The 26642-nt window shown below is 36.5% G+C and overlaps 1 protein-coding gene across 3 annotated transcripts in view; it reads right to left on the bottom strand.

Moving 5' to 3' along the window:
- Window positions 1-8192: 8192 nt before the first annotated feature.
- Window positions 8193-26642, bottom strand: part of ca10a (carbonic anhydrase 10 (inactive)a) — a 238851-nt gene continuing 220401 nt past the window's right edge. For all 3 annotated transcript variants that reach the window (XM_088599423.1, XM_088599420.1, XM_088599422.1), the window contains exons 6-10: window positions 18029-18124; window positions 15590-15662; window positions 12621-12775; window positions 10498-10672; window positions 8193-8960 (exon numbers count right to left, since the gene is read on the bottom strand). In XM_088599423.1, coding sequence (XP_088455549.1) covers window positions 8938-8960; window positions 10498-10672; window positions 12621-12775; window positions 15590-15662; window positions 18029-18124 — 522 coding nt within the window. In that variant the 3' untranslated portion in view covers window positions 8193-8937. The remainder of the gene's footprint in view (window positions 8961-10497; window positions 10673-12620; window positions 12776-15589; window positions 15663-18028; window positions 18125-26642) is intronic.

Below are 26642 nucleotides of genomic sequence, written 5' to 3'. Positions count from 1 at the left end.
CCTGCTGGGGTTCATTCTGCTAGTAAAACTGCATTGCTAATTTTAATCGGATTGATTTTTGGAAGGATCCCATGCAACCAAAGGGTACTTGACTATTGCCACTAACTCTCTGGACTACTCACAAGATCTTTTAAATGAGGAAGTTTAATTACTAAATATTTCGTTGTCACAACATTTTTAAGACGTGCTATGAATACATTTTATTTGTACAGCAAAAGAAAGTGCAGTTATGAAAACTACAGTTTTTCATATGATAATGGTTTAACAGTTTAACCAAGCTCTTGCATTGTCACATAAACTCAAACTGCTTTACATTCTACACTGACTCTTAAAAGTTTACTTTTATCACACATTCCTGTTATTTTCTTAATGAACTCTTTGGTCTATTTTATTCCTGTTTATTCTATTTTATTCCATTCAACTGTATCACTATAGCAATAACAGTAAAACAGCACCAAAGGAAACCTTTCTTGTTTCCCAGAACCTGCTTCACTTAATAAGTGTTACAGGGGATAGAACTAAGCAACACACAATACTGAAAAATGAAAGAAAGGGATTTGGTTAATTTTTCTCTGAAAATGAATCAAAGGTTAGGTGAACAATACACAGTCCAGGCTGAAACAAGGTTTCACAATCCTGACCTGGGCAGCATTGTTTTTCACATTTTAAGGTGCCCTGTCCTCTTCTTTCTAGGATACTCTACTCACACAAGTCAATACTTTCACTAACTCTTCACTCTCAGTCTTCCTTAAATCACCAGGCACTGGAATACTCAGCCTGACTTTGTGCCTGTCCCAGTTCAATTCTTACTCTTTACTTTAACAACTTCACTCTGACTTTTTTCCCAAATTGATCCTGTTTGGTCAGGAACACTTCTCTACAAATAAAAATTGCTTCCCTGATGCAGCAGCAGCTAGTTTTCTCTCATGTCACACTTTGTTGACAGTAAGGCACAGTGGTGGGGGACACAGAACCAATCTAGGCTCTTTCTCTCCGTTGTGGGGAGACAGTACTATACTGCCTTATTACTACATTGCTCCAGGTACTAATGCATCAGTGAGCTCCTAGTTCAGCTGCTCCTCAGCAGTGCACTTAAACCCCATTGAGCCTGGTAAGCAGACTACGACACAACCTGCCTGTCCATTCAGAATTTGTGTGTGTGATTTACTATGCTATAGTCAAAACTCCCTGTCTGCACTCCCTAGCTCACTATTCCTATTGCTTTCACCCTACATATCTTACTTTCCCTTCTTTCAAGGTAGTATCTAGACACACACTGAAATCCTTTTCCTCCCAGATGGTTTTATAATCCTCTTAATTATCCCAGAGGCAGGGCTAATTCTAGACAGAGCCTATCCCAACAACTCCTTTCCCTGATGTGAAATTTCACTCACCTCTGAATGCTAATGACTAATTCAGTCCAGCTGTATCTCATTCTTCAGGTTCTCCCAATTAACAGGTGGTCATCTTGGCTGAAGTCCACAGCACTGGGCTGGAGTTTTGAGCCAAGATAGTGGCTTTCTCACAAAGACACTTTTTACTACTTTACACAAGCATATAAAACCTTATAAGGAAATATCTATTTTTTAATTTAAATTTCCAATTGAACATTAGTGGTAAAAATACACATTCTTCATATGTAGATAGCTCAAAATGAAAAAAAAAAAAACACTAAAAGTTTATTTGATATTTGAAGTGTGTTACTTGTGAATCTTTTTTCCAGGGTCCAACAGTTACAAGACCGACATTTTTTATAAACTGAAAAGCTTTTAATAAACAGTCTTTTATTGAAGGTGTTTTAATAAAAAGGTTTTGCAATACATTTACTATATCGCTTTTAAAATTATATTTGACCTTTCTGTTGTTTGGTTTCCATGAATGGTGCATAGAAAAAGGTGTATGGGGAATTTAAAGATGCAAAACAAGATCCATCTGGTATACTGTATGCTTTACGTATATTAAATATTTTCAATCTCAAAATCTTGGTTTAAGTCCTGAATCTCATATTTGTAAGTCCATTTTTTTATTTTCATGACATCACCATTTTTCTCTAAAATGAGAAATTTGATAATAGCTTCTTTGTGTTTGCCTGAAATCAGATTTTTATGGGAGACAAGCTTTTTCAATCTACTGTATGTGCCAGGAAAGTAGAAAAGGCTATCTGTGTATTCAGATATACATCCTTTGAATTTTGCTTTATGTAGTCTTCTGCTTTACATATCGGATCTGAAAACAACACTCATAACCCTTTATTAGTATTATACAGAAAGACACAGGCCAATTCCTAACTTTAGCCCTAATCTAACACTAACCCTAACCATTACCCTTAGCACAACATAACATGTATTTTAAGAAATGATTATGTATCGGTTTTGGAAAAATTTAATAAACCATTCTGGGTGTTCCTGTAAGATCCTATGTAGCCAATATGATGCAGGTTACACAAAACATGATTTATGTGTCGCATTAAAAGCTGAAAGGAAGTTTTAAGAAGTAGACAATAGATTTTGTGATCTGGCTTTAAATCATGGAAGAATCCATTTGTTTCCAGAAGTGAGCTGTACAGTATGTAGTGATTATCGTTTGCCTTTTAAAATGGAGCATAATTGTTAACGAATCCTTTAATTGGTTTTAAAATGGTTTAGTATTGTTAATTAGGATTATTGATTTGGTAAATACATTTTTTTGTATAATATTTCAGTCATCTAGTACTGTATAATAGTTTGGGATTTTTTCAAAAAGAGAAGTTTATATATTACAGATAAAGTTACTTATAAAGTGGACTGATTTGATCTTTCACTTTTTATAAACATCATTAGTCAATGACTATAAATCATGTTGACCTTGACTCATTAAGCTGACAATTGGTCTAATTAATTGAGAATATGTTGGGACTGAAAAGCAGAAGACTCTATAATTTTCCAGAATGAAGGGTTGAGGTGGCCCTGGACGTAGGGCACATTCTTAATTTCTGATGACTTTATTGTTGCATTATAGCATTACTGCACCACATGTGCTAGTTTTTGCAGTCTCAATAAGATTATGGCACCTTCACATCCTTCAATTACTGCTGACCTTATTATCTTTAAATGGAATCCAATTTAAACAGCTTACGGGTAATTGGTGATTACGACTCAGTAAATTAGCACATTCCAGAGTAATGTCACATTCTGGTCACATTTCAGCGAGCCTCTATATTTGCAGTGAGGTCAGTGCCATGTCACAAGGATTGTTTACAAAGGTTTCATGGCATTTGGTTGTAATATGACCCACAGATCCAGCTTTAAAAATGCAGCGCTGTATTGATCAGCCATGTTAGCTGTGAATAAAGGCTTTAAGATTAGACAGAAGTCCAATCCAGGGCAATGTAGAGCTGTGGAAAGAAATAGAGTGCATGAAAATTAGAAAATACCTCTCCAGAATTTTTAGACATTCTCAGTCTCCTTCTAACACTCTTCGGAAAGGTGAACAGCAAATATGTTTCAGAGACTGATGGCTTGTAAAAAATCCAAATGCTCAAGAGAGAAGATTTTACTGTCTAGCTCAGGGACAAGACTATTCTAGCAACATATTGGATAGCAATTCTTTTCCATCTGTTCGCTAATAAAAGCCTTTGGAAAAAAGATAATAGCCAAGCTCATCTCTATAGCAATAATACAGAACCTTCAATAATACAGGAGCTGAAGTTGGAGTTCTCTGAACTATGTTCACATTTAATCACACTGAAATTTCAATCATTCTCCCCTAAGGCCAGTTAAAATCTCAATAGATTTTGTATTGTAACAGAAAAAGAAAAAGAAAAGTATAGTAGACATAATTTCTCCCCAAAAGGAGTTATTAGGATATAGAATTTGATATTATTAAAATGGCTACTAGCTGATTAACAAAATCTGCCATTTGATTGGCTTAAAATAGCTTACCCCTTAAGAAATAATATACAGTATGTAGTGTATTATAGTAGTTTAGAAGACTGTTGATGCCACTTTAGAAAGTTCTACTGAAAATATTTTGTTGAAGAAAAAAATTGTTAGATTATATCTTGAGAATATCCAGATTTGGTTTTCTGGACTGTAAAAAAACAAAATGTGATCATTTATAAAGGTGAAAACAATAAAAATAGAACTTTTTAAATAAGGTGGTCCTCTTCTGTATTCTGTAGTCTTTCCTGCTGCTGAGGCTTTTATGGAAATCAAAGGCAGTGATTGCTGCCTTATGCTTCTACTCAGTCTCAACAGTGGTCTCATGCACATCTAAACTCAGTGCTGCTCTAAATGGGAACTGTTCTCAGTGCAGAAATTCCAGAGCTGAGATCAATACTACTCTATATTGGAGCTTTTCTAGGATTTGAAAAGCTAAACTGGTGTCATACCTAAGAAAAAAAACACTTTGGTCATATACAGTATGTCAAAAAATATTAAGGAAAAATAAATAATTTTGTTTCATTATGTGGGCCTGTATGTGTCTTAACTTTCCTTCTCCACCTAATAAAAGGGAGAGTGTATTTAGCTTAATACATTAATGCTCACAGTCACCATCCATTGCAATGTAACAATAAAAAGACATAAGCTACATCAGTGAGTGTAGATTTTTCAAAACTTTTACTAACACCTAATTTCGTCAGCTGTATCATTACTTCACAGCTTTCTAATAATGACTCCATTACTGCATTAGTAATGTGCCCAAGCAGAGAGAATAAAGAAGTGAATACAGGGTGCTTCAACCAAACCAGCTGCTCATATTTGATACTACAAGATACACAATAAAAGCAATATGTAGGAAATTTATTACCACATGGATGAGAGACATGTCCCTTGATAATGCCACTGCGAGACTCTCTTAACTGGGGCATGACAGATCCCAAGCACACCAATGATGTCTAGTCAATTGCATGAGACCTCTTAGGGAATCACTGTCACAGACAGTTAGTGATGAGACCCAGGCTCAATCTCACAACATGTGGATTACAGGGCTCCAGATGTGCCTGGAGTGAGTGTCTTTACTAGCTAAGCCACATGGAAGCCAGCCCTCCCTGAAAATTTTCAACCAATATGACAGCAGACCATGATGAAATTTACAGATTTTTTCCCTCAAACCTCACGTTTGACATCTTGACAAAACATAACCCAGTAGTAAGAATGCAATTAGTGCAGGTATACTACAGATAATGTAATCTGTCCTTGCATTACTATCAAACATGCCTGTAGAAAATTCATAAAGCATTACTGTATGATAGAAAATTATATTTAAACATCTGAACACATAATGATAGTACTTTTCTTAATTACCTGAAAGTTATATTTTATTAACCAATGTTTTTCTTGGTGCCAAGTAATATTTTTACCTACATTTTTAAGGTAACCTACATGTCTAGCAAGGAACACTATGACAACAATTAATTGAAAAAGTATATATTTAACATCCAGTCTTGCACTGAGAATATGACACCAAGAAGCTGCAGAGATAGAAAAAAGAGCTTCTGGGATTTATTTTTCCAAAATTTAATAGGAACCCATTTTCTGCAATGTTTATGACCGATTCTCTCTCCATTTCCCATCCTTATGTATTCTTAACTTTTTTTCATGTCAGAATTTATATCTAAAGGATAAATATAGTAAAAATCTAACACATACCATCTACATGCTATTCTCAATAATCCTGAGACAGATGAGGTGACAGATGAGCCTCAATTTCTATGGCTCCACCTAGAAATCTCAAACCGAGGCACTAACCTCTGTCTGTAAGGGGACACTTTTTCCATTGTCAAGTCAGCAAAAATATTTTAATCCTTTTTTAAAATGAGAATATGATGTTGCAAAGATTTTAAAATATTTCAAAAACAGTGGAAGAACTGATTGCACTGTGTACCATAGTCACAAAGCAATTTCAGTTGTGATATGTAACAAATGATTCATTGTATACAACTAAAAATAAAAATATGCATTTATGAGGCCCACATTATTTTCATTATAGACAAAAACTGCAAACATAATGAGAAATGTTTTCTTAATTTACCTCAGCCTTTATAGATGGCATAGAAATACGTATTTTGAGCTCCCAAAATACGGTTGAATTGTCTGGACTCTGGACTAAATGAATGAGGTAATAATGAGTTTGAAATATGTCTTGTAGAAGCATTGTGCTGGTGTATGCATCTGCTGTGATTCTGTGCCATTGCCCAAAGAACTAACCCTTCTGTGCAGAGCGCTCTCTTTGCTGATGGATGTTCCTCCTTCTGGCTTCCAATCTAGATAGATGGTGAGGGCTTTTTTGTATGGACATTTCCATTATTTGTGACATCATTCCCATGACAACCTGTCATGCTCATATGGTTGCTAGTGATCATTATCGATAATTTCTTACGTTTTCACATGTAATCAGCTTTATCTATAAAAGCTTGCTATAACCTTGTCAGAGAATCAGGCCCTTCTGTTTAACTTCACTGTGGGTAAAAAACATTTCAATTGGCTTTATTATAGAAATTGAGAGGGATGGCAGGTAGGTTAGTGTTGTGGCCTCAAAGCTCCTGGGTCCCGAGGTTGTTTCTGGACTGGGATTACTTCTGTGGAATCTGCATGTTCCATCCATCTATCCATCCATTCTTTTTCTAACCGCTTCTTCTAATTCAGGGTCACAGGGGAGCCGGAGGCTATCCTGGCAAGACACAGGCACAGGGCAGGATACACCCTGTATAGGATGCCAGTCCATTGCAGGACCCACACAGACACAGATTTTAGGGGGCCAATTTTCCCAGAAGCCAATTAACTTACCAGTACTTCTTTGGACTGTGGAGGAAAACTGGTGCACCCAGAAGAAACCCATGTGAACACAGGGAGACCATACAAACTCAAAGCAGATAGCACCCCATGTCCAGTAATGAATCCAGGGCCCCAGCCCTGCAAAGCATCAATGTCAACGTGCTGCCCTAGTCTGTATGTTATTAATTATTATCAATTTATTTGGCTGATGCTAGTTCATACAGCTGTACTTTTTTAGTGGAGCAATTTGAATGAAGTACTTTGCTTTACAGTACAACAATGGAATTTGAACCCCCCAAGCAGCTACAAGTTCAGGACATGCTCCTGGTCTCCATGATCTTTACCAGGAATAAGATGCTAGCTAATAATGGATTGATAGATGGATCAAAATAAGAAAAGAGAGGTTACAGTTTCAGTTATTCAGTTCTGAAAATGTAGACTTTTATGAAATTGAGAACGTGTTTTTGTAGAACAGATACTAATCAGTTCTAATATAAATGTTAATGTACAGTATATACTCTAAAACATGGCTCATTTTTCTTTGACCAATATCAATATCAGTATCATTATCAAGGCCTGTTCTGTGTAACATTCTAGAATTTTTCAGAAACCATGGTGGAATAAACAGAGTAAAACATGGAGTGAAATCCACAAGCTGAAATGTGTGTTTAAAAACAATCTTGCACACAGTACAAGTAATTAAAGAATGGTATATCTACTAATTTGCAAATGGACTGGTACAATTTTTTGCATGAATTTAAACAGAGCAGAGCAACCCAGATGAAACTTTGTCGAATGGTTGATAATGTTATTTAACATTTTGGTGCCTCTCTTGGTGCTGATGTTCTTCATATATCAAACTGGTACAACCATTGTTTTCTAACGATATAGAAGTTCAGACTAGAAAGACACTGGAAAATGGGGACTTGGAATAATCACAAATTAATGGGTTGATTCATTCTTGAAAGGTGCTGCTTTTTTGCAGTTTTTTTGCAGATATTTAGCATGGAATACAAACATGGTGATATATATCAATAACACTCAAAACATCCTCAGTTAATTGATAAATAATTAAAAGAGACATTAGGAAATGAAGAATCAATGCAAGGGCTTCTGCAGAAAGGAAAATCTTCTGACAGGATATTTTCAGGGTAGTTGACTCTAATTAACATGCATTTGTCAATGATAACTTCATTACTACGCACAAGGCATTAATTGTTCCCAGTCATCTACAGAAACCATTAAGCCATTTCGATCAGAATCAGTTCTTCATCGAATAGATTTCTTCTACAAATCTAACTAGAAAACTGACACTTTTGCCCTTTCAAAAGTATCAGTGCAGCTCCACAGTGAACATAAGTAAAAAAAAAAGATAACATTTACAATGGGAGAAAAAAACATCAAAACTTTAAAGAGATATTCAGGCATAGTTACTAATTTTACTTTCCAAACACATTTATTGGGCTGTTGACATTAACCAAACACAGTGTATGACCATTGTAAACAATTAAACAGAAAAAAAGGCATCAGCTCAATATGTCTCCAGAATTCGAAGTGCACCAAGCGGAAAATACTTAACTCTTCTCTTTTTTACTTTTTTTTTTTCAGCGGTAGTAATAATATTTACAAGGCCAAACACTCACGCAGACATTATCCTTTTTTCTAAAAAAAACTTGAATAAGTAGACTTATGGTTGCTCCCACATCCTCATGGTCTGCATGCCTTCAGTTCAATGACAAGAATGTAATAATGAGCTCTCAAAGCATCACATGGCTCCTGGAACACAACTTCACAGTTATGTTGTTCTGAGATATATGTAGCAAGGTGTCCATATGTACAAAGGCTAAAAAGTCTTTCTTTTTCCCCCACTGACGATGAGGCAATGAAATAAAAGCTCCATCTGTTTTTTTGCTGTTTTTATTTTTTAAATATTTTTCTGTTCTCTCCAAAACATTAGGTATCAAAAGTTTAATAGATATATTTGTATTTCAGTAGTTCGTGTTCAAATGTTGTCGAAGTATGAAATTAAGGTCTCTTTGCTAAGTGTGCAAAAGTCACATTTATCTGCTTTTCTTTCTGTACAATGTTACGAAGTCCATCGAAGAAGTGATAGATGCAGTCTTGTGATACGAAGTTTTTCGTTTTTTTGTTAATACGGATACTAATGTACTTTCTATAGTTACTATTTGAGAAGCCATTCATTCACTGAAAGACAAAACACAGCAAAATATATGATTAGTACATTCTCTGAACAACAGAACTTTATTTTACAAATTTAAAACACTAGTGTCTTGCATGAATTTATGCTGTCAAATACATATTAACTGTATGTGTTTTGATCACAGCATTCTGCAAATAATTTGTTATTATTTTTAAACATTATTTATAAAATGCCCTAAAGATTAATAAGAAGCGATGGAAAACCATCTGTTTTTGTATTTTAAGTATTTTACAGTGTAATAAAAGAAACAATATAATTGAAATTATATAGATATAGGTACAAAAATAAATAGGTATAAATCTGCATCTCAGCAACCAGTGCACAAAACATGAGAACTTTATCAATTAGCCAGTCAACAGCACTAAAGATCTTGGAAGAAACAGGAGTTATCTATTGACATCTGTTATATATTTATATTTTTGTATAAACTTGCCGCATTTTCTGCAGCGGCTCAAGAGATATAATAGATCAAACAGTCAAAAGGACCACATTGTGGAGAAATGTATTTATAAACTAAAAGGATGATAAGATTCTACTGTATATTTACCTAAATAATATGTAAATAATATTAGGTTAAGAGGGAGTCTGTTAACCTAGAAAGCTGTTTGTTCAGAACGCTTTGGTTCAGTCTGGGTTATGCAACTGCTGAAAAACTGTTAGGTGTAGGGGGAATCTGAGTTGACCATGATATCTTTCTTTATCATGCATCTGTGAAATGCCCTTTACTGTATATTCGTTATATTCAGTGCATCTGTGAGCTGCCAGTGTTTTTAGTTAGACCCACCTCCTTCCCATCATCGGCGTTCACTCTACTGTACACACTTTGGGACTTGCAATGTGCCAGATTTTGGATGGCTATGGCAGCACATGCTCTGGAGGAAAAGCAATAAGCTCTGTACCCCATGGTAACAGGAAAAAGATCCTCTGGGTTATATATAGGATGAGTAACTGTGACTATCCCAAATTCACAACGGCAACAGCAATAATAACAATTGCTGACACAGAAAAGGGAATTCAATAATAATGATATGTATGGGAATATTAATTGGTTCCACAGACAAATGTAAAGCAGTATTATGAAATAGACTAATTTGGTGGGGATAAGGCTCCCTTTCTGATTTATAGAGAAGAAAATTAAAAGCAGAGTTTAATTTGCCAGCTTACAGTGATTTGTTCTGTCACGCGAACGAGAGTACAAATTATTAGATCACAAGTAATCTGAAACCCTGCTATGAAGGAAAGTTATGCCTAAACCAAAATTTAACCTTGGAGAAGGTTTTCATTTAATTTCTCTGTGATCCTTTATTTATGTATATAAATATTATTTATTGCAAATGGCTGGAGAAAAGAAGTGTATGAACAGTATGGTGTAGGAAAGGTGTCTTTTTATACACACAGAATATGCAGTACAGTGGTTCAGACAAGTACTGTAAGTGCACAAAACTGCAGTACCCTGTTTTTCCAGGACCTTTGCAGACAGCTCTGAAGATGATGTGCTGGGCAACAGAGGAAGACACTAACCTCGATACTGCAGCTTTTGCGCTCTATTGTTGGGGCAGTCCTTTCCTTGCACGCTGAAGTTGATGTTGGTGCGAATACAGCGGTTATTCAGGGGCTGTGGTGGCCTCACATTGTCGCTCATGCTTAGAAATATCTGCGATGGCTGGTTCTGACTTAGCAGCCGTAAAGAATGCATCTGGGTGTACACAGGTAGGGAGAAAATACACCAGAATAAGTGTTCATCTCTGGTCCAGAAAGGGTTATTTTTGAGATACTAATAGTAGTAGTCACCACACTGGGGTAAAGGTTTAGAATCTCTGGTCCAGGGGGTAGAGTGCCTTCTTTTGGTTTGCATGACAATGAAAATGACCTTAGAGATACACTGGCTGTATGGTATTGAGTGTATTGGTACTGAGGAGTGCCTCCTAATTGTCTTTAATTGTTTTCTTGGCTTAACAAACATACACAAAAAGAGGCAGTCTTCATTTAATAAAGTTATTAGTTTATGGCATATGAATATGTATACAGAAGTAGCCCTGCAATGATATGATGCATTTTATAAAGTCAGAAGGCTCTCCTAAGACATCTTAAGTAAATGCCTTCCTGAATGCAGATTCTGTGTACTATCCGCATATTGTAACAAGACTCACATAATGTTGTGTGTAAAGGGCCTCATACATGTGACTTCACCGACATGGCTTGTTAAGTTTACTTACATTCCCCACCTCAGGGAACTGATCATGAGGCACAGTGTGCTTGGTATCTGTTTGAACTGCGGCGCTTTTTAGTTTGTGTGGTGAAGAAGGCAATTCGATAATGGCAAGTGACGGCACCTGTTAAATGGATGCTGTGACTTAGATATATAAGGGTGATGCCTACAACTGAGGATTTCAAATGTACTTTCACACACAATGATCACTGTCATTCACCTCTGTCAAACTACCCTGTTTCACCTGGTCTTCACATCCTAAAGAAGTGAGTTTTGAAGATCATGAACAGCTGAGTTTGACCGAGTTGAATGGATGATTGTTGTGGGGTGTTTTTGGAAAGTCTTTTTCTAAAGAACATAGTTAAATGCGACTTACAACTACTAGAACAGTGTTTGAAAATGCATTTAAATCCTGTGATTTTTACAAGGGGAAAGTTTAACAGGGCTCTTAGGATCGCTGTTAACTAACCTGAGTTGTCAGAAGAACTGCTTTGGTGTGTACTGGATGCTTGGACATGTACTGTACATGAGATGTTGGTTCAAATCCAGTTTCTAACTTTATATATAGTTAAAACTGATAGGATTCTCTGTTAAAGCTAGAAGACAACCTTCTGACAACAATTTCTGGTGAACACTTTCCTTATAACAGATACTGTATACCACCAGGAAAGCTAAGTGCCTCTATCACCCCGAGTACCTAATATGAGATGCTAATGTAGAATTTCTAATGTAGAAAGAAGAGAATTAAAACACGAGTTGGGAATGGGGAGGGTGGGGGTTAATGTTGGAATGATTTATTTAATTAAATCTGCTGATCCCCACAATTGTTTTTAGCATAACTCTTTTGTTAACCATGTGGCTTTGAGGTGAAATACTGTGAAGGAGCCATGTCATTCAGGACAGTGATAACTCATTAGTGGCTCTGCAGATGCCTGAATGAAACCCTGAAGGGGAGGAAGCACAGATTGCTCCAATGCATGATGGTTGGTGATTTTGACTACAGGGGGCAATGGAAAAATGTCAGCATTGTAAACACTATTTGTGGGTGGTATTGATAATCGCCTATAGGACTCCAAACATGCAAACTCTGTGTGTGCAAGTTCTCATCTGTCATTGTTATTTGTTTGAAATTGAAAATTGTGAGATCTCCAGCATACAGTAAAATAATGTTTGCATTCATCCCCTTGAGGCGACAGCAGCTATCATTACACTTTTATTTTTTTTACTGTTAATGGTTTATTATTTAAAATTCTTAATTGCATTAACGCCAGGTTACACTACAAAGAAACACAGCAAGAAATTCAAGTTGTGCTCATGAAGCGACCACGCTGAAGCATGAGGCTGGGATACAGTACCTAGAGCCATTCAAACTGGAATTGGAATTGCAAAAAAAAACTGGCAGCTAAATGTTCAGAGGAGTTATGAAAGGAATTACCTGCATCCGTGTTACATACACCGGCTTGTTCATTACAATCCATGTCGCAGTTTCAAAGCATGGAGGGATAGTCATTGATCCATCATAGGTAATAAAACTAGAGGTTTCAGGATAGAGCTCCTCTATGTTTAACCCTTGAAGTAGATATGCATCATCTGGCAGAAAGAATGAATAGTAAATGAAAGGCAGAATAATAATGTAATCTTCACTTTAGCTGTGAGAATATTAATTACATCCTAATGAAAAATCTGTGGGAATATTGAAGTCCCATAAAACCAAAAAGCTGGGATATACACACTGCATTCTTTCCCTCACGTTTTCAATTTGTGAATTACAAAAAGAGGGAGAGTAAGAAAATCAATTTACATTTAACAGAAGCTCCAGTAGTTGCACAAAGGAGCTGTGGAATTGAATGTCAGAATGGAAAAGTATATAAAGCTGAGCATATAAAAAGGCTCATGGCGACTTATGTCAATGTTTTAAATCCGAGAACAAGGACTGGGAGAAAAGTTAATCATTTTCATATCAGTTAATGAAATATCAATTAGAATAATAAATATTTTAACTTGTTCATTTCAAGGTTATTGGTAATGGAAATCCATTATAAAAAAAAACAGCAAATAATTCCCAGCTCATTTACTAAAAACCTAAACTTGGGGATGATGATTAAAAACCTATAGGTTGCTAGCTCAAAAGGACATGCTTTTCAAGACAAAATGGTGAAAACAAAGGGTATAAAATTATTCTTTCAAGCTTTTTTATATTTACCGAATTATAATAACAATATGTTATTGAAAGGGAAAGGTCTCCTATCTGCTGTACACCTTGGTTGTAAGAGACCTAAAAACAAATTATTTTGATCTCTTGTTGCTAAATCTTGTAAATGGAAAACAAATTCCATGTATCCAAGGTAACAAAATCAGTCCACTTTGTTCCCCTTTAAAAAATAATGAAATGAATTTGTATAAAATGTCAATTTCATACACCATTGTTCCTTTCCAATATATCAGTCCCTCTTGTACTATGGACAATTACATACAAAATGAATTACGCTCCTGTTCATTAAACATGAGCCCTAGATACATTTTGTCATTTTAATATATTGTCTTTTTACTTATTACACTTCACACCGCCAGGAGGGACTGTAGTAATTTGGCTTCCTTGTTGACAGTGGGTAACAAACTGAGACCAACTATTTCACTATTGTTTTGGGAAGAACATCATTACTTGTACTCCCACATTTAGACAGAAAACACAATAAACAGTATTCACATTTAAATATTTACAAGTGACAGGGCAGCACTAAAAAGATGGAACCCTAGTTATTTTTCTTTTCTATTTGGACAAGTGAATTTATTTTATTATTCTCAACAGAAGGATGGGCCCCAAATTATGTTTCTAGTGGATAATCTGCTATTGCATGCAGATGGAAATGTCCTTTGATCGCTTTAGCACATAAATAATTCCTTTTGGAAGGGGTTTTAAAAATACATATATACTTTATGCTAACAACGTTAAGCACGCCTAGATGAGGGAGTTTTGGAGCTCATCTAAGGCTTGGTTCTGACAGCTGTCAGGAGTGAAGCTCTTTATTTCTCATGTGGCTTGTCTGCAGAGGCCTCATGCTGGGCTAGTTACCATTTCCTGGCAACAGGCCTGAAATCCACTGCAGCAATGAGAGGTCAACTCAGTTTTTCCTGTTAATTCAATTATGAGCCTCTTTACTCAAATTTCACACACCAGAATGGGTCCCAAGGCAATGCCAAGCCAGGATTATCAAAGCACTCCACTGGAATCTGTAATGTCTGACTTTTTGGGTAAAGAAAAGAGAAATGCAGAAAGCCCAGGCAAAATATTACTTTATTCTTTCCTTTAATGGAACCTAACCTGTCCAAATTGGTAACCCTCCGCACTGGTATCCTCAATTTACAGCTCCTGATTGTAAGTTAATTTGAAAGGTGCCATTCTGAGGCAAGGCTAAATGGAGAAATTGGCAGTAAGTGACCTGCACTCTCCTCATCTCACTTTGCTGTCTTTTTGAATATTCCGACAAGGTTATGAACACAGGAGACTGACTAACAATTTGGGTAATTGGCCATGGTTTCCCAAAAAACTCAACCAGGGTCACTATAAAAATATTGGCTAGTTAGTTTTTTTTATTTTGTAATTAAAACTAATTATCTAATTACAGTTTAAATGTAGAATGAATCTCTACTTGTATCTAATCATAATATGAGTAGTCGGAATACACAGTTCTTAATCAACCCCCTGCAGTGCTTTAACAGTTGTACTGACATACAGTAGTAGAGATTATGTGAACATACAGGTGTACCCTGAAACATTAGCTAAGAAAGACCAAATTCTTCTTTCTCACATCAAGAGCCCATACTACTCATATAAAGACTTAGGCTTTGGTTTGGAAGGAGGACAAATGAAGCTAATGTTGATAAAATGTCTTCCTGACAGATGCTTTGCAACAGTAGGGTCATTTTGGCATAGTGAGCCTAGGCTATCATGGCCATCTCTAGATCACTCATCCATGGGGGAAATTAGCCAATATCAGATCACTGATTAGGGGAAATGTGGGTCACAGTTGGCTAATTGTATTGCACTAATATGAATTAGCAGTATCTGGTCTATGAGGCCTAGTGTGACAGAGCCTTAGGTAGATCCCGTCTTCTTAATTTAAGGATGGATGAAGATCAATAATAACACTAAACAGAAACATTGTGGAGCAATACAGGTATCATAGTCATGAAGAGTCAATGACTCTTTGTCAATGACAAATACAGGACATTGCACATGGATGTGGAAGCAACAGGTACTTGGACGGCAGTTGTTATTTAATAGTTGATTAGACAGGAGTCATATACAGTACATAGGTTCTTCTTCCTCAAAAACACAGATTTAACAGACAGCTGCTCTGCAACTGCTTCCCATTTCTTTGAACCCACAGCAGGAAAACTTACTTTTGTATGTTATTCTTGTGATGGTATCTCTGTTTAGCATTCGATTTAGAAATGGATTTGAGGATTCAGATATCTAGGGAAAGAGGGGAACAAAATTAAGAACAATACCCAAATAAACTTTCTCCTTCACCACTGGAGTATGTGAACAATGCAAAACGGTTTCATAAATGCAGGTATATGCTATTGGATTTGATATATTTGAAGGTGCCGATTTTACTTGGTACAGTGCATAAAATGTTGGTTAATTACATTGCTGTGCTTAGTTTAAGTATAAATTAGGTAAACACTTAGATAGAAATGCACTGAGATTTGATTTTCATAATGTACATAGACTGAAACAAAGCTTTTATATCTTCTATGACAAGATCAAGACTCAATCCTTAAGAAGGTTAATGCAACTGTATGTGTTCTTTCACTGCAATATTGTAAATGTGAATAAGTTTCTAAATATCTTATTAAATATATGGCAAAGATCTAAACAACAATGCTATCACATCTCTGTCCATTAATTTTAAACAGAAATGACATAGATAAAACTCTAATGAAACACCCTCTCACAAATAATGACCCTGCCAACATCCTTCTAGCCTCTCTTTAGCTATATATCATCTTTCTACATTCAGTGCATTCTTTAGAACATGAGAATGGTTACAAAAGAGTGAAGGCCACTGGGCCCATCTAGTTTATATAGTTTCTAGTTGGTGATTAATCTGGCTATTTTTTTAAGGAAGCCAGGATATCGTCTTCAACAGAATGACTGGATAGCTTGTTCCAGATTCTTACAACATTTGTGTGAAGAAATATCTCCTGCTCTTGGTCTGATATATAGTTCCTCTCGGTTTTCACTTATGTCCTCAGGTTCATGGTTCATTCTTTATTTATTCAAGATGGAAAGACAGACAAATAGATGGAAGCATGGACAAAGAGTTGGAGAGATAAAAATCAATTTTCTAACTGCATTATCCAATTGAGAGTTGCGGGGAAGCCTATCCAGGCCAGCATTGGGCACAAGGCAGGATACACCCTGGATGGGACTCCAGTCCACTGCAGGGCACACACAAACACACACACTCACATCAAGGCTAATTAATCTGTCAGTATGTCTTTGGACTATGGGAGGAAACCAGATAACCCAGAGCAGAGAGAAACATATTAGAAAAAAAAACTGAGAGTCCTGCTCAATTTTATTTTTTAAGATTATCCACCTCAGCATGAATAAGAAGCTGATTTGAAAGTACAGAATGTTGTCATGGGCCTTCCTCAGAAATTAATGCCTATATAGCAGTGAGAAGTGGGGTCCCAGTACAGCTAAAAAGTGGTATTTTCAGTGTTAAATTTACACAGCCAAAACACATCCAGAACCCAGAGTTTGCTAAAGGCAATATATAAAAACATTCTGGACCTTTTATTTCTGCTACTATCGCAGATGTAAGATTGCCTTCTACAGCTTTAATGGTTGAAATTGCATCGATAATCGTCACTGGGGTAATCTTTTTCTTTGTGAATTGGTGGAGAGTCCTGACCTGCGCACAACCAAGGCTAATGTGCAGCAGACACTTTTTCTCAGCAGAAAGGGATACTGACATTCTTTGAAAGACTATTAATGGAAATGTCAGTTTTTCTGCTGTGCAACAATTACTGTATGTTAACATGACTCTACCTAAGCTTTTAGATGACCAAATATAATCACAGGAAGTTCAAATGAAGATAACTGTACAGTATACAGTATATGCAGACTGCTAAAAAGTAGAAAGCAATAACAAATCTTCTTTAGGTAGCAGGTAACACCTGAAAAAGGCTCAAAATGACAGCTGATATAGTAAATTGCATTTTTGCTTTTCAACATGAAATGTAACTACAGGTTCATATACATTTAATGTTTTTGATAGTGCAACTCAGGGGACCTCAATTCCAGCACATTAGGGTAGGACAGTCATTTAATATATTTAAAAAACAAGAGGAAATGTATTGGGGCACTGCTGCCTTACAGCTTTGGGGCTTTGGTTCTGTTCCAGGATTAGGCTCCTGTCTGTATGGAATTTGCATGTTAATGTTTTCCCTGTTTCTGCATAGATGTGCCACAGTGAGCTCTTTTTTCCTCCCATAGATGTGCAGTTTGTGCAGATTAAGTTTGGGTGGCTACTTTCCAACTAGCCTTTCTTCCTTGGCTCACTGTCTTGTACTGCATGTGAAAGGAAGCTGGAATATGAACTACATTACTCTGCCCTACCAGTAGGGACTTAGATGCCTTCCTGTTATACAGTAGGTGTATGGATTACATATGATTCTGCAAGAACCAAACTACACTTAGAAGTAAAATAAGTCAAATCTAATCTGTTCTGTTCCTGCACATTCACACACAGTAGGTGTACATTACCTACACATGCTGAGGAATAAGAAGAAGACTAAGCTTAACACTGTGCAAAACAGAGTACTTACTTTCATAAATATAGAAACTATCACCAATCCATTTGGACTTTTGGCTGCTTCTGTGTAGTTTGTATATAGCTCATGGTTGTAGTGTATAAGTTGAACCTGCAGACACAAATGAGAAATGTCAGTCAATGAACAAATACTTACTGTACAAAAGACTACTGTACAAATACTGAAAGTATTAAATACCACATCATGTTGTCTAGTAGTACTGTAGAAATACTAGTAGTGAGCTCTGTTTATGAAGTACAGCAAACTGTTACCTCCATTCACATAGCACTAGTATAGGCAGATCCTACAGATGGACAATACCTGTACATACATATTTTTGTAAATCACTACCATTTCACATTGCTTACCATTAAGGCATGATAAAATACATATTTGATGCCTGTGAGACATCTTTCCTGAATAGTTTGGTTTTCGTTGATTTAACTTCCGTTTCAAGTTTGGTATGAAGCACATATTGATACAAAGATCATTAAAGTGGTTCGATGGTTCAAGACTCCATAAACAATAAACCGACTAACAGTATTTATTTAATTTTCTCCATTGAAAAAGGTGAACATTTACGTAAATACAATATACATTGATGCCTGATACTTCCATAAACCGTGATTGACTGACTGATTGAATGACTCACCGTATGGTTGATAATTTAAGCTGCTCTATGACCAAGGTTTTCTCTTGATAATATTTATCTTAGACACTCTATGAGTACAATAGCTCTGATGACTCACCTATTCATATGACTCCTGTAGGTTTTACGATACATTTTTCTGCCTTGTGGCCTATGACCTCTCATTACCGGCTGTGCATGAATTGACATAGCAGATCCGACTACAGGTACCTTGTCTTTAGCTCTTTATTGTTCCCTATATGTTTAAAAGTTAACTGTACTGTCCACCAAGATCCTACTTGTTCCCAATGAAATTTCTAACGCAGGCATTTGTTCAAAGGCATTTACAAGCAATTAATTCTGAAAGACATGTTTTAATAGTCCAACGTCCTGCCTTTTGCAATAGGAAAAAAGGCTCAAGACACTACATTCATTAATGAGTGTTCATAATTGAGAAATGTCAGTGTTACATGCAAAAGCGAAGAAGTTAATTAAGAAGTGCTAATTAGAGAGCCAAGCGTAATAAAAGAAAACAACTCCAATGGTCTTTTTTAAAACCACATCACAAAACATATCCTTACCCCAGAGACAAATGTGAAGGGAAATTATGGAAGGAAAAATAAAAAAAAACGAAGCCTGAGATATATTATTAATGTCTTATTTTTCTCAGATCCCTCTCAGTTCTTCTCATTGGTCCTACAGGGACTTCACTATGACCTTTCAAATCAAACACCAGCAAGTTCCCTTTTCTTTCACCCCCTTGGCAAACAAACTAGTATAAAAAAAACATGGAGCAGAAATGTCAAGGCGAGAAACGAAGCCATTCTCCAAGCCCTGCCAGCCAGAATTGCGTGTGCGAGAGCAAAGAAAAACTCATTGCTTGCCTGTTCTAAAGGTCTTGTAAAAAAATAATGAGTCTGTTTACCATTGAGAACTGATAAGTAAGCAGTTCATTAGTCATCAGTTTGTGACGTGCTTTATTTCACTATAGTCTAAAATAGTCTTTTTTTAAAAAATCAGAAATATTCTGTTTTTTACCTTCCCTGTAACAAAACTCCCTATTAAGTGAACTTGTTGGGAAGAGAATATTGATCACCTGATAGTCATGAAATAGTGTTGAATAACTGAATTGAATGCTGACTACACTGTCTTGTTTTTTTTATTTAAGAGGAACTCTTTATAGCACTGTTATTTTCCTATAAACTATTATAACAGAACTATTATACTTCTGTTAAATCCTAGTCTTGCACATTTTCACATGTATAAAAGTCTCATAGCACCCAGGAATTCCCTTTGTGTACCCCTCTCACATCCCCACTACCATCCCATCTACACCCTTGCAGCAGCACCCTAACTCAATCCTCTCAATAATCCTCTTGGATAGACTGCCATTTCAATGAGCTAAGGAACAAGGAAAGGTTTATTCCATGCTGAAAAGAGAAGAAAAGAACACAATGTTTCGGCTGTGAAGCCTACTATTCCTTCAGCTAGGTGAGTCATGCCAAATACTATAGTCTATAACTCAATAACTAGAAAAACTAGAAGTCATTGGACATGAATATGTGGCAATAATTTTCCAATTGTTTTGATCAAATGCAGCACATCCACATTTAATTCTAAACCGCTCAAAGACTGCCATCCAACTAAGAATTTAGTAAAGAGAAGATACTAGTTGTATCATAAATCAGGACTAGTAAATATACTGTAGTAAATATCAATGCGGATGAACTCACCTTCAAAGCTTTGCAGGACCTTCTGCAAATTTGCTTAAGGAAACAAATCAAATAGGAACAACAAATCGCTCAGGCCAAAATAAAATAAAAAATGAAGTTTTTTAAAACAATCACGTCAAATGACAAGGGATACAAAAACTCTCATTATCATACAGTACATGAATGTTCTAACATGGGGCAGTTTTATTTTCTTCCTCTGGCTAATTTCCATAGCCTAGAGTATATAGTATACTCTATATATAGAGTATAAAATGAAAATAAAATAAAGATAAAAATAAAACATAAATGAATAGAAAACATTCTGAAAACTCAACATGAACATCTCCATTCTCTCTTCATAAAATATATTGTTATTCTTTCTTTCCTTTAGGAAAGGAATCCTTCACTAACTTCTGAAAGTGCTTCTCCTACATCACTTTCTTCTTCAAAGAGTTCTGTGTGTGCAGGCCTTCAGACCCTCAGTGGAATTGTGCTCTCTTAAATCTTTAAGAAGTATGCCCAAGGACTGCTTTTGCTTAAGAAAGCTTTAAGTTAATCCACCCTCACCTACTGAAAAATCAAAAATCAAATGCCTTATATGATGTTTTGATAACTTTAAGCATTTGTAAAGATATTTGTGTTTGTCAAAAGAACATTACTCTTTCTATTGCTTTTAGTTTTTAGTTTGAACAGTATTAGACATACGGAAAGGCCTCATACAATCGCAAGTCTTCTGTTATACCAGTCACAGATGGTACATTAACAATAACCTTGCAGAGAATTCCTGGCCCTGAAGTGAATGTGTTAAGATGCATTGATAAATCTATATACCTCAAAATGAATACAAGACATTTTATTTTTGCACCCTCTGGGCTTGGTTTTCAGTTTGTCTATAAAATGTAATATTCATTGCCGGGTTCGTAGATTCAGCAGTAAAATGTTAGGGGAAGAGAGATACTGTACAGTATACAGAGACTCGGGCAGTACAGTGCCAGTAGAAAATGAAGATAATCAATATTAAATAGTCCAGATTCTAAGGTAGCAGCCTCATTGTGAGTGTTCTTTGCATTATTCAAATTACAAAATTTAATGTAACCTGTAACCTGTATACTCAGATGTTCACCACAGTTCTTGACAGTGTTAGTGCTCACATCGTACTTCACATTAGGAAATGGAAAGATATTGACATTGGCAGTGATATTCTGTGCTTTTAAAGCTCTGAAGAAACTGCTGCTAGAAAATGTTATGGAGGTAAATGAAAATTAGCAATTTTAATGCGCAATCCTTCATCTATTCACATGATTTTCAGCATTGACTGTTACTTCCATATAAAAAGCTTTAAAGGGTAAACAATACATAAATCAGAACAATTCAGAAATAATAAACAGTGGATGCTAAAGTGAGGTACCATGCAGCTTATACCTTTTAAAAAATGAATTAATGGTCTATGAAAATGTTTGCCATTATCTTAGGAATCTGCCACTTTGTAAAAGATTATGCACTAATAACCAATGAGAAATAGCAGTCGCTGGCAGAGCGTTATAAATTAGCAGGATAAGACTGATGTATGCTTGTGTGTGCATGTGTTTCTGGACCTCATCTAAAACTGCTGTCTAAATGGTTGAACAGAAGAACTTGGCAGCAGAGAACAGACAGCTTGAACAAAATTATTCCAACAGCAGTACAGCAGAACTGAACTATGTTAGTAACTTTTTAAATACACCACAAAAAGCATTTATTTTCTACATATAAATTCCTTGGAAATATAAAAAATATATAAAAGAAGATAATATTTTGGTTTCCTAAATTACATAGATTATACAATATTTTTGTACTGTATCTAATAATTTAACTGTTAAACAGCATAGTAAATAAACTCCATGCATGATACCATTTTTGATGGTTTTAATGACACTGCATGTAATTACCACAATGTTTTCTGTACAACTCACTGAGGCATATATTTAGTGAAATTCTGTGGTATTCTTTAGTTGAAATAACCTTGAGCACGTTGATGATAAATGGCTTCTTGGCAGTCGCAGCCTCTATCACTTTCTCCCATCACTGACTGGGTGCTGAAAAGAAAAGCTTGTGGTCCTGGTAGGACACTCTGGGAGGTGAGGTCTTGTATAACAGTTAAGTTACGGGAGTGGACCCCCAAATTACGGTCTGTATTAAATGGTCACTGGGCTTTAAATGCAAAGTTTTTATGTTTGTATGAAAGTTTTAGGTTTCATATAAAATTGCCAGGGGGGTGGTACAATGGCACAAGAACCACGAGTTCAGTTCCATAGTTGGGGTGCTATCTGTGTAAACTTTATATGTTCTTCCTGTGTTTGCATGGGTTTTCGTCAGTTTTGGGCTTATGGGTTTATGGATTTTTTTATAGGTTTTCATTTGTGTGCATGCGTTCTTCCTACATTCCAATGCCTGGTAGGTTATTTGGCTTCAGAAGAATTAGCTCTGGTGTGAATGCGAGTGTGCTGGTGTCTACTGTATGTCTGCCCTGAGATGGAGTGGCCTCCTGCCTTGAGCCCCTTGCTTACTAGGATAGGCTATAGTTGTCCTGCAACCCTGAACTGGTTAAAGTGGTTAAAAGATGGATGCATGCATAAAAATGCTATAAAAATAAAGTTCTGAAAGTACTGTATTATAGACCAAAAAGTCACAGCTGTCTATTTTGATGGTATGCAATTAATTCATTGTTTAATTGGCAGCTTATATGGAGTTGTATACCAGGTTGTAAGAATACTTACAACCAAATGTGTGTAAAAGGAGTTAGAATACAAAGCCCAATAAACAGTTGGGCTTCCAAATTCCACCACAATGTAGAAAACTAAAACTAAATACAGCTGCTATTACCTACTGTACCATTGTCCCCCAAAGAAACATCTATGAGCTACTTTTCTGGTGTACCTTAGACTTGATATTTGAAACTCAAGACTGATCTATAAAAGAAACATATTTATTTTTTTGTTTTACATTATGTTTTTAAAAAGCTGCTCACATTACGACAGCAGAAATATCGAACAAAAAAAAATGTAAAAAATTATAACCAGAGAGAAATTGTTGATGCACAGTAGTTAGCACTGTTTTTACACCACCTTTAGCATCCATAAATTCAGAAACATGACTTCAATCCTCTATCTTTCTGGTATGTTTAAAGACAGATTGAGACAATTCTGTTTATTGGACTGTCACATATGCTAGCCAGGATTTGACAGAGGTGTTTGAAAGTGGAGGTTTTTATAAGCAGAAATAATCTATGAACAGATGTCTATCCTTAGCAGATTCGGAGGAGGGCGATTAAATGCAATATATGCTTGGTATTCTAAGAAGTGCCAGAATGACATATGTTACCACTGTATGGTGACCTGTTCTAAGTCTGTGGCATTACAGCTGGATTCGGGTGAGGTGACTGCGACCTACTGGTCCAACACGTCTTCTTTTTCTTTAATTGGAATAGGCCATTATTTTTTTCTATTTTTATACCCTCAAATTTAGCATCAATGATGATTAATCAACTCAACGTACTACTACAACCTCGGCACCACACAGTGATAATGAGGGCCTGTGCACATTGCTCTGACACACCAGCCTCTCAGAGCCCTTCGTGGGCTGTGTGTTCCACAGGGGCTCACAGGAGAGGCAGCAACAGGCGGAAGAGTGCTGTGAACTCCGTCTGACAGCACTGCCAGCTCATACCACCCGGGGAGTTTCAAGAATCGCTGTTGCATGGCAAATGGAAGATACCCTGGCTGGCTCAAGCCTAGCAGAGCTCAGCCAGTGTTACAGTGAAATCCTGTTCACAGTCAGCTACTGACAGAGCCAAGGCTTTGAATACACAACCTGTGCCCCAGAAAATTGCCTTCATGGACTGTACCTTATAGGAAACTATGCAATTAAATAAAAAACTAATATGAAATGGACATTTAGTACTTTATGAATTCCTTATTTTTCTATTGTTTCTGTTGGAGATGAGCTTGCAGCCAATTAAATTGTTAATTGTTAATGCCAGCAGCCATATCACTCTGCAACTTACAACTGGTAACCCACTGAAGCTAAGCAGGTGTGAGCCTGGTCAGTACCTGGATATGAAACCTCCTGGGAAAAACTAAGGTTGCTGCTGGAAGAGGTGTTAGTGGGCCAGCAGACGGCGCTCACCCTGTGGTCCATGTGGGTCCTAATGCCCCAGTATAGTGACGGGGACACTATACTGTAAACAGGCGCTGTCCTTCGGATGAGATGTAAAACCGAGGTTCTGACTCTTTGTGGTCATTAAAAATCCCAGGGTGTTTCTTGAAAAGAGTAGGGGTGTAACCCTGGCGTCCTGGCCAAAATTCCCATTGGCCTTTACCAATCATGGCCTCCTAATAAACCCCATTTATGAATTGGCTTCATTACTCTGCTCTCCTCCCCACAGCTGATGTGTGGTGAATGTTCTGGCGCACTATCACTGCCGTTGCATCATCCAGGTGGATGCTGCACATTGGTGGCGGTGGAGGGGAGTCCCCATTACCTGTAAAGTTCTTTGAGTGGAGAGTCCAGAAAAGCGCTATATAAGTATAAGCAATTATTATTATTAACATTAATAATTATTATTTCATCTTTCTTTTTCCCTGAGACAACAGTTTTATCAACTAGTTCTATACTGCCTAGTGAGATTCTTACTGGAAAGACTTGTTTTTTTCATTCTTGTAACATTATAAAGATTTATAATAATTGTAATATTATAAAGATTATTACTGCATATGCAGACAAAATTCCAAAGAGAAGTAAGATTCAAATCTATTGAATTAAATAACAAGATCAAAGAGAAGCAATGCATTGCAATGGGATTTTAACACATCTTAAATTGTGTTAAAATCCCATTTACTTTTAAAAGGATGACCCCCTGAAACAATTTAATCAGTAGAAGAATACAGTTTAAGCTGTGCCTCTACAGAGCTATGGTATACTGTATATAGCCAAAACATACAGATCCATGGTATAAACAGTATATTTCCCATAATATATTGCTACGGTATAAATATGTATCTCAGAAATATATAGTCATTATACTGAATATACTGTACAGTACATATATCTCAAAAAGAAAGGGAGCAACAGATAATGGGAAGAAAGGTAAGAAACATGTTTAACAAATTAATGTTAATAAAAATAAATGTAAAGATTGGATGTTAGTTACAGACAGCTCCAATATTACAGTGCCTTGCGAAAGTATTCGGCCCCCTTGAACTTTTCAACCTTTTGCCACATTTCAGGCTTCAAACATAAAGATATACATTTTTTATTTTATGTGAAGAATCACCAACAAGTGGGACACAATTGTGAAGTGGAACGAAATCTATTGGATTTTTGAAACTTTTTTAACTAATAAAAAAATGAAAAGTGGGGCGTGCAAAATTATTCGGCCCCTTTACTTTCAGTGCAGCAAACTCACTCCAGAAGTTCAGCGAGGATCTCTGAATGATCCAATGTTGTCCTAAATGACTGATGGTGATAAATAGAATCCACCTGTGTGTAATCAAGTCTCTGTATAAATGCACCTGCTCTGTGATAGTCTCAAGGTTCTGTTGAAAGCGCAGAGAGCATCATGAAGACCAAGGAACACACCAGGCAGGTCCGTAATACTGTTGTGGAGAAGTTTAAAGCCAGATTTGGATACAAAAAGATTTCCCAAGCTTCAAACATCCCAAGGAGCACTGTGCAAGCGATCATCTTGAAATGGAAGGAGTATCAGACCACTGCAAATCTACCAAGACCTGGCCGTCCCTCTCAACTTTCAGCTCAGACAAGGAGAAGACTGATCAGAGATGCAGCCAAGAGGCCCATGATCACTCTGGATGAACTGCAGAGAACTACAGCTGAGGTGGGAGAGTCTGTCCATAGGACAACAATCAGTCTTACACTGCACAAATCTGGCCTTTATGGAAGAGTGGCAAGAAGAAAGCCATTTCTCAAAGATATCCATAAAAAGTCTCGTCTAAAGTTTGCCACAAGCCACCTGGGAGACACCCCAAACATGTGGAAGAAGGTGCTCTGGTCAGATGAAACCAAAATCGAACTTTTTGGCCACAATGCAAAACGATATGTTTGGCGTAAAAGCAACACAGCTCATCACCCTCAACACACCATCCCCACTGTCAAACATGGTGGTGGCAGCATCATGGTTTGGGCCTGCTTTTCTTCAGCAGGGACAGGGAAGATGGTTAAAATTGAGGGGAAGATGGATGCAGCCAAATACAGGACCATTCTGGATGAAAACCTGTTGGAGTCTGCAAAAGAC

This window comes from Lepisosteus platostomus, chromosome 11 (genome assembly GCF_059453375.1).
Source record: "Lepisosteus platostomus isolate fLepPlt1 chromosome 11, fLepPlt1.hap1, whole genome shotgun sequence".
NCBI lineage: Eukaryota > Metazoa > Chordata > Actinopteri > Semionotiformes > Lepisosteidae > Lepisosteus > Lepisosteus platostomus.
Note: the sequence above shows the minus strand (reverse complement) of the source record. Positions and strands in the feature narration are given on the sequence as shown.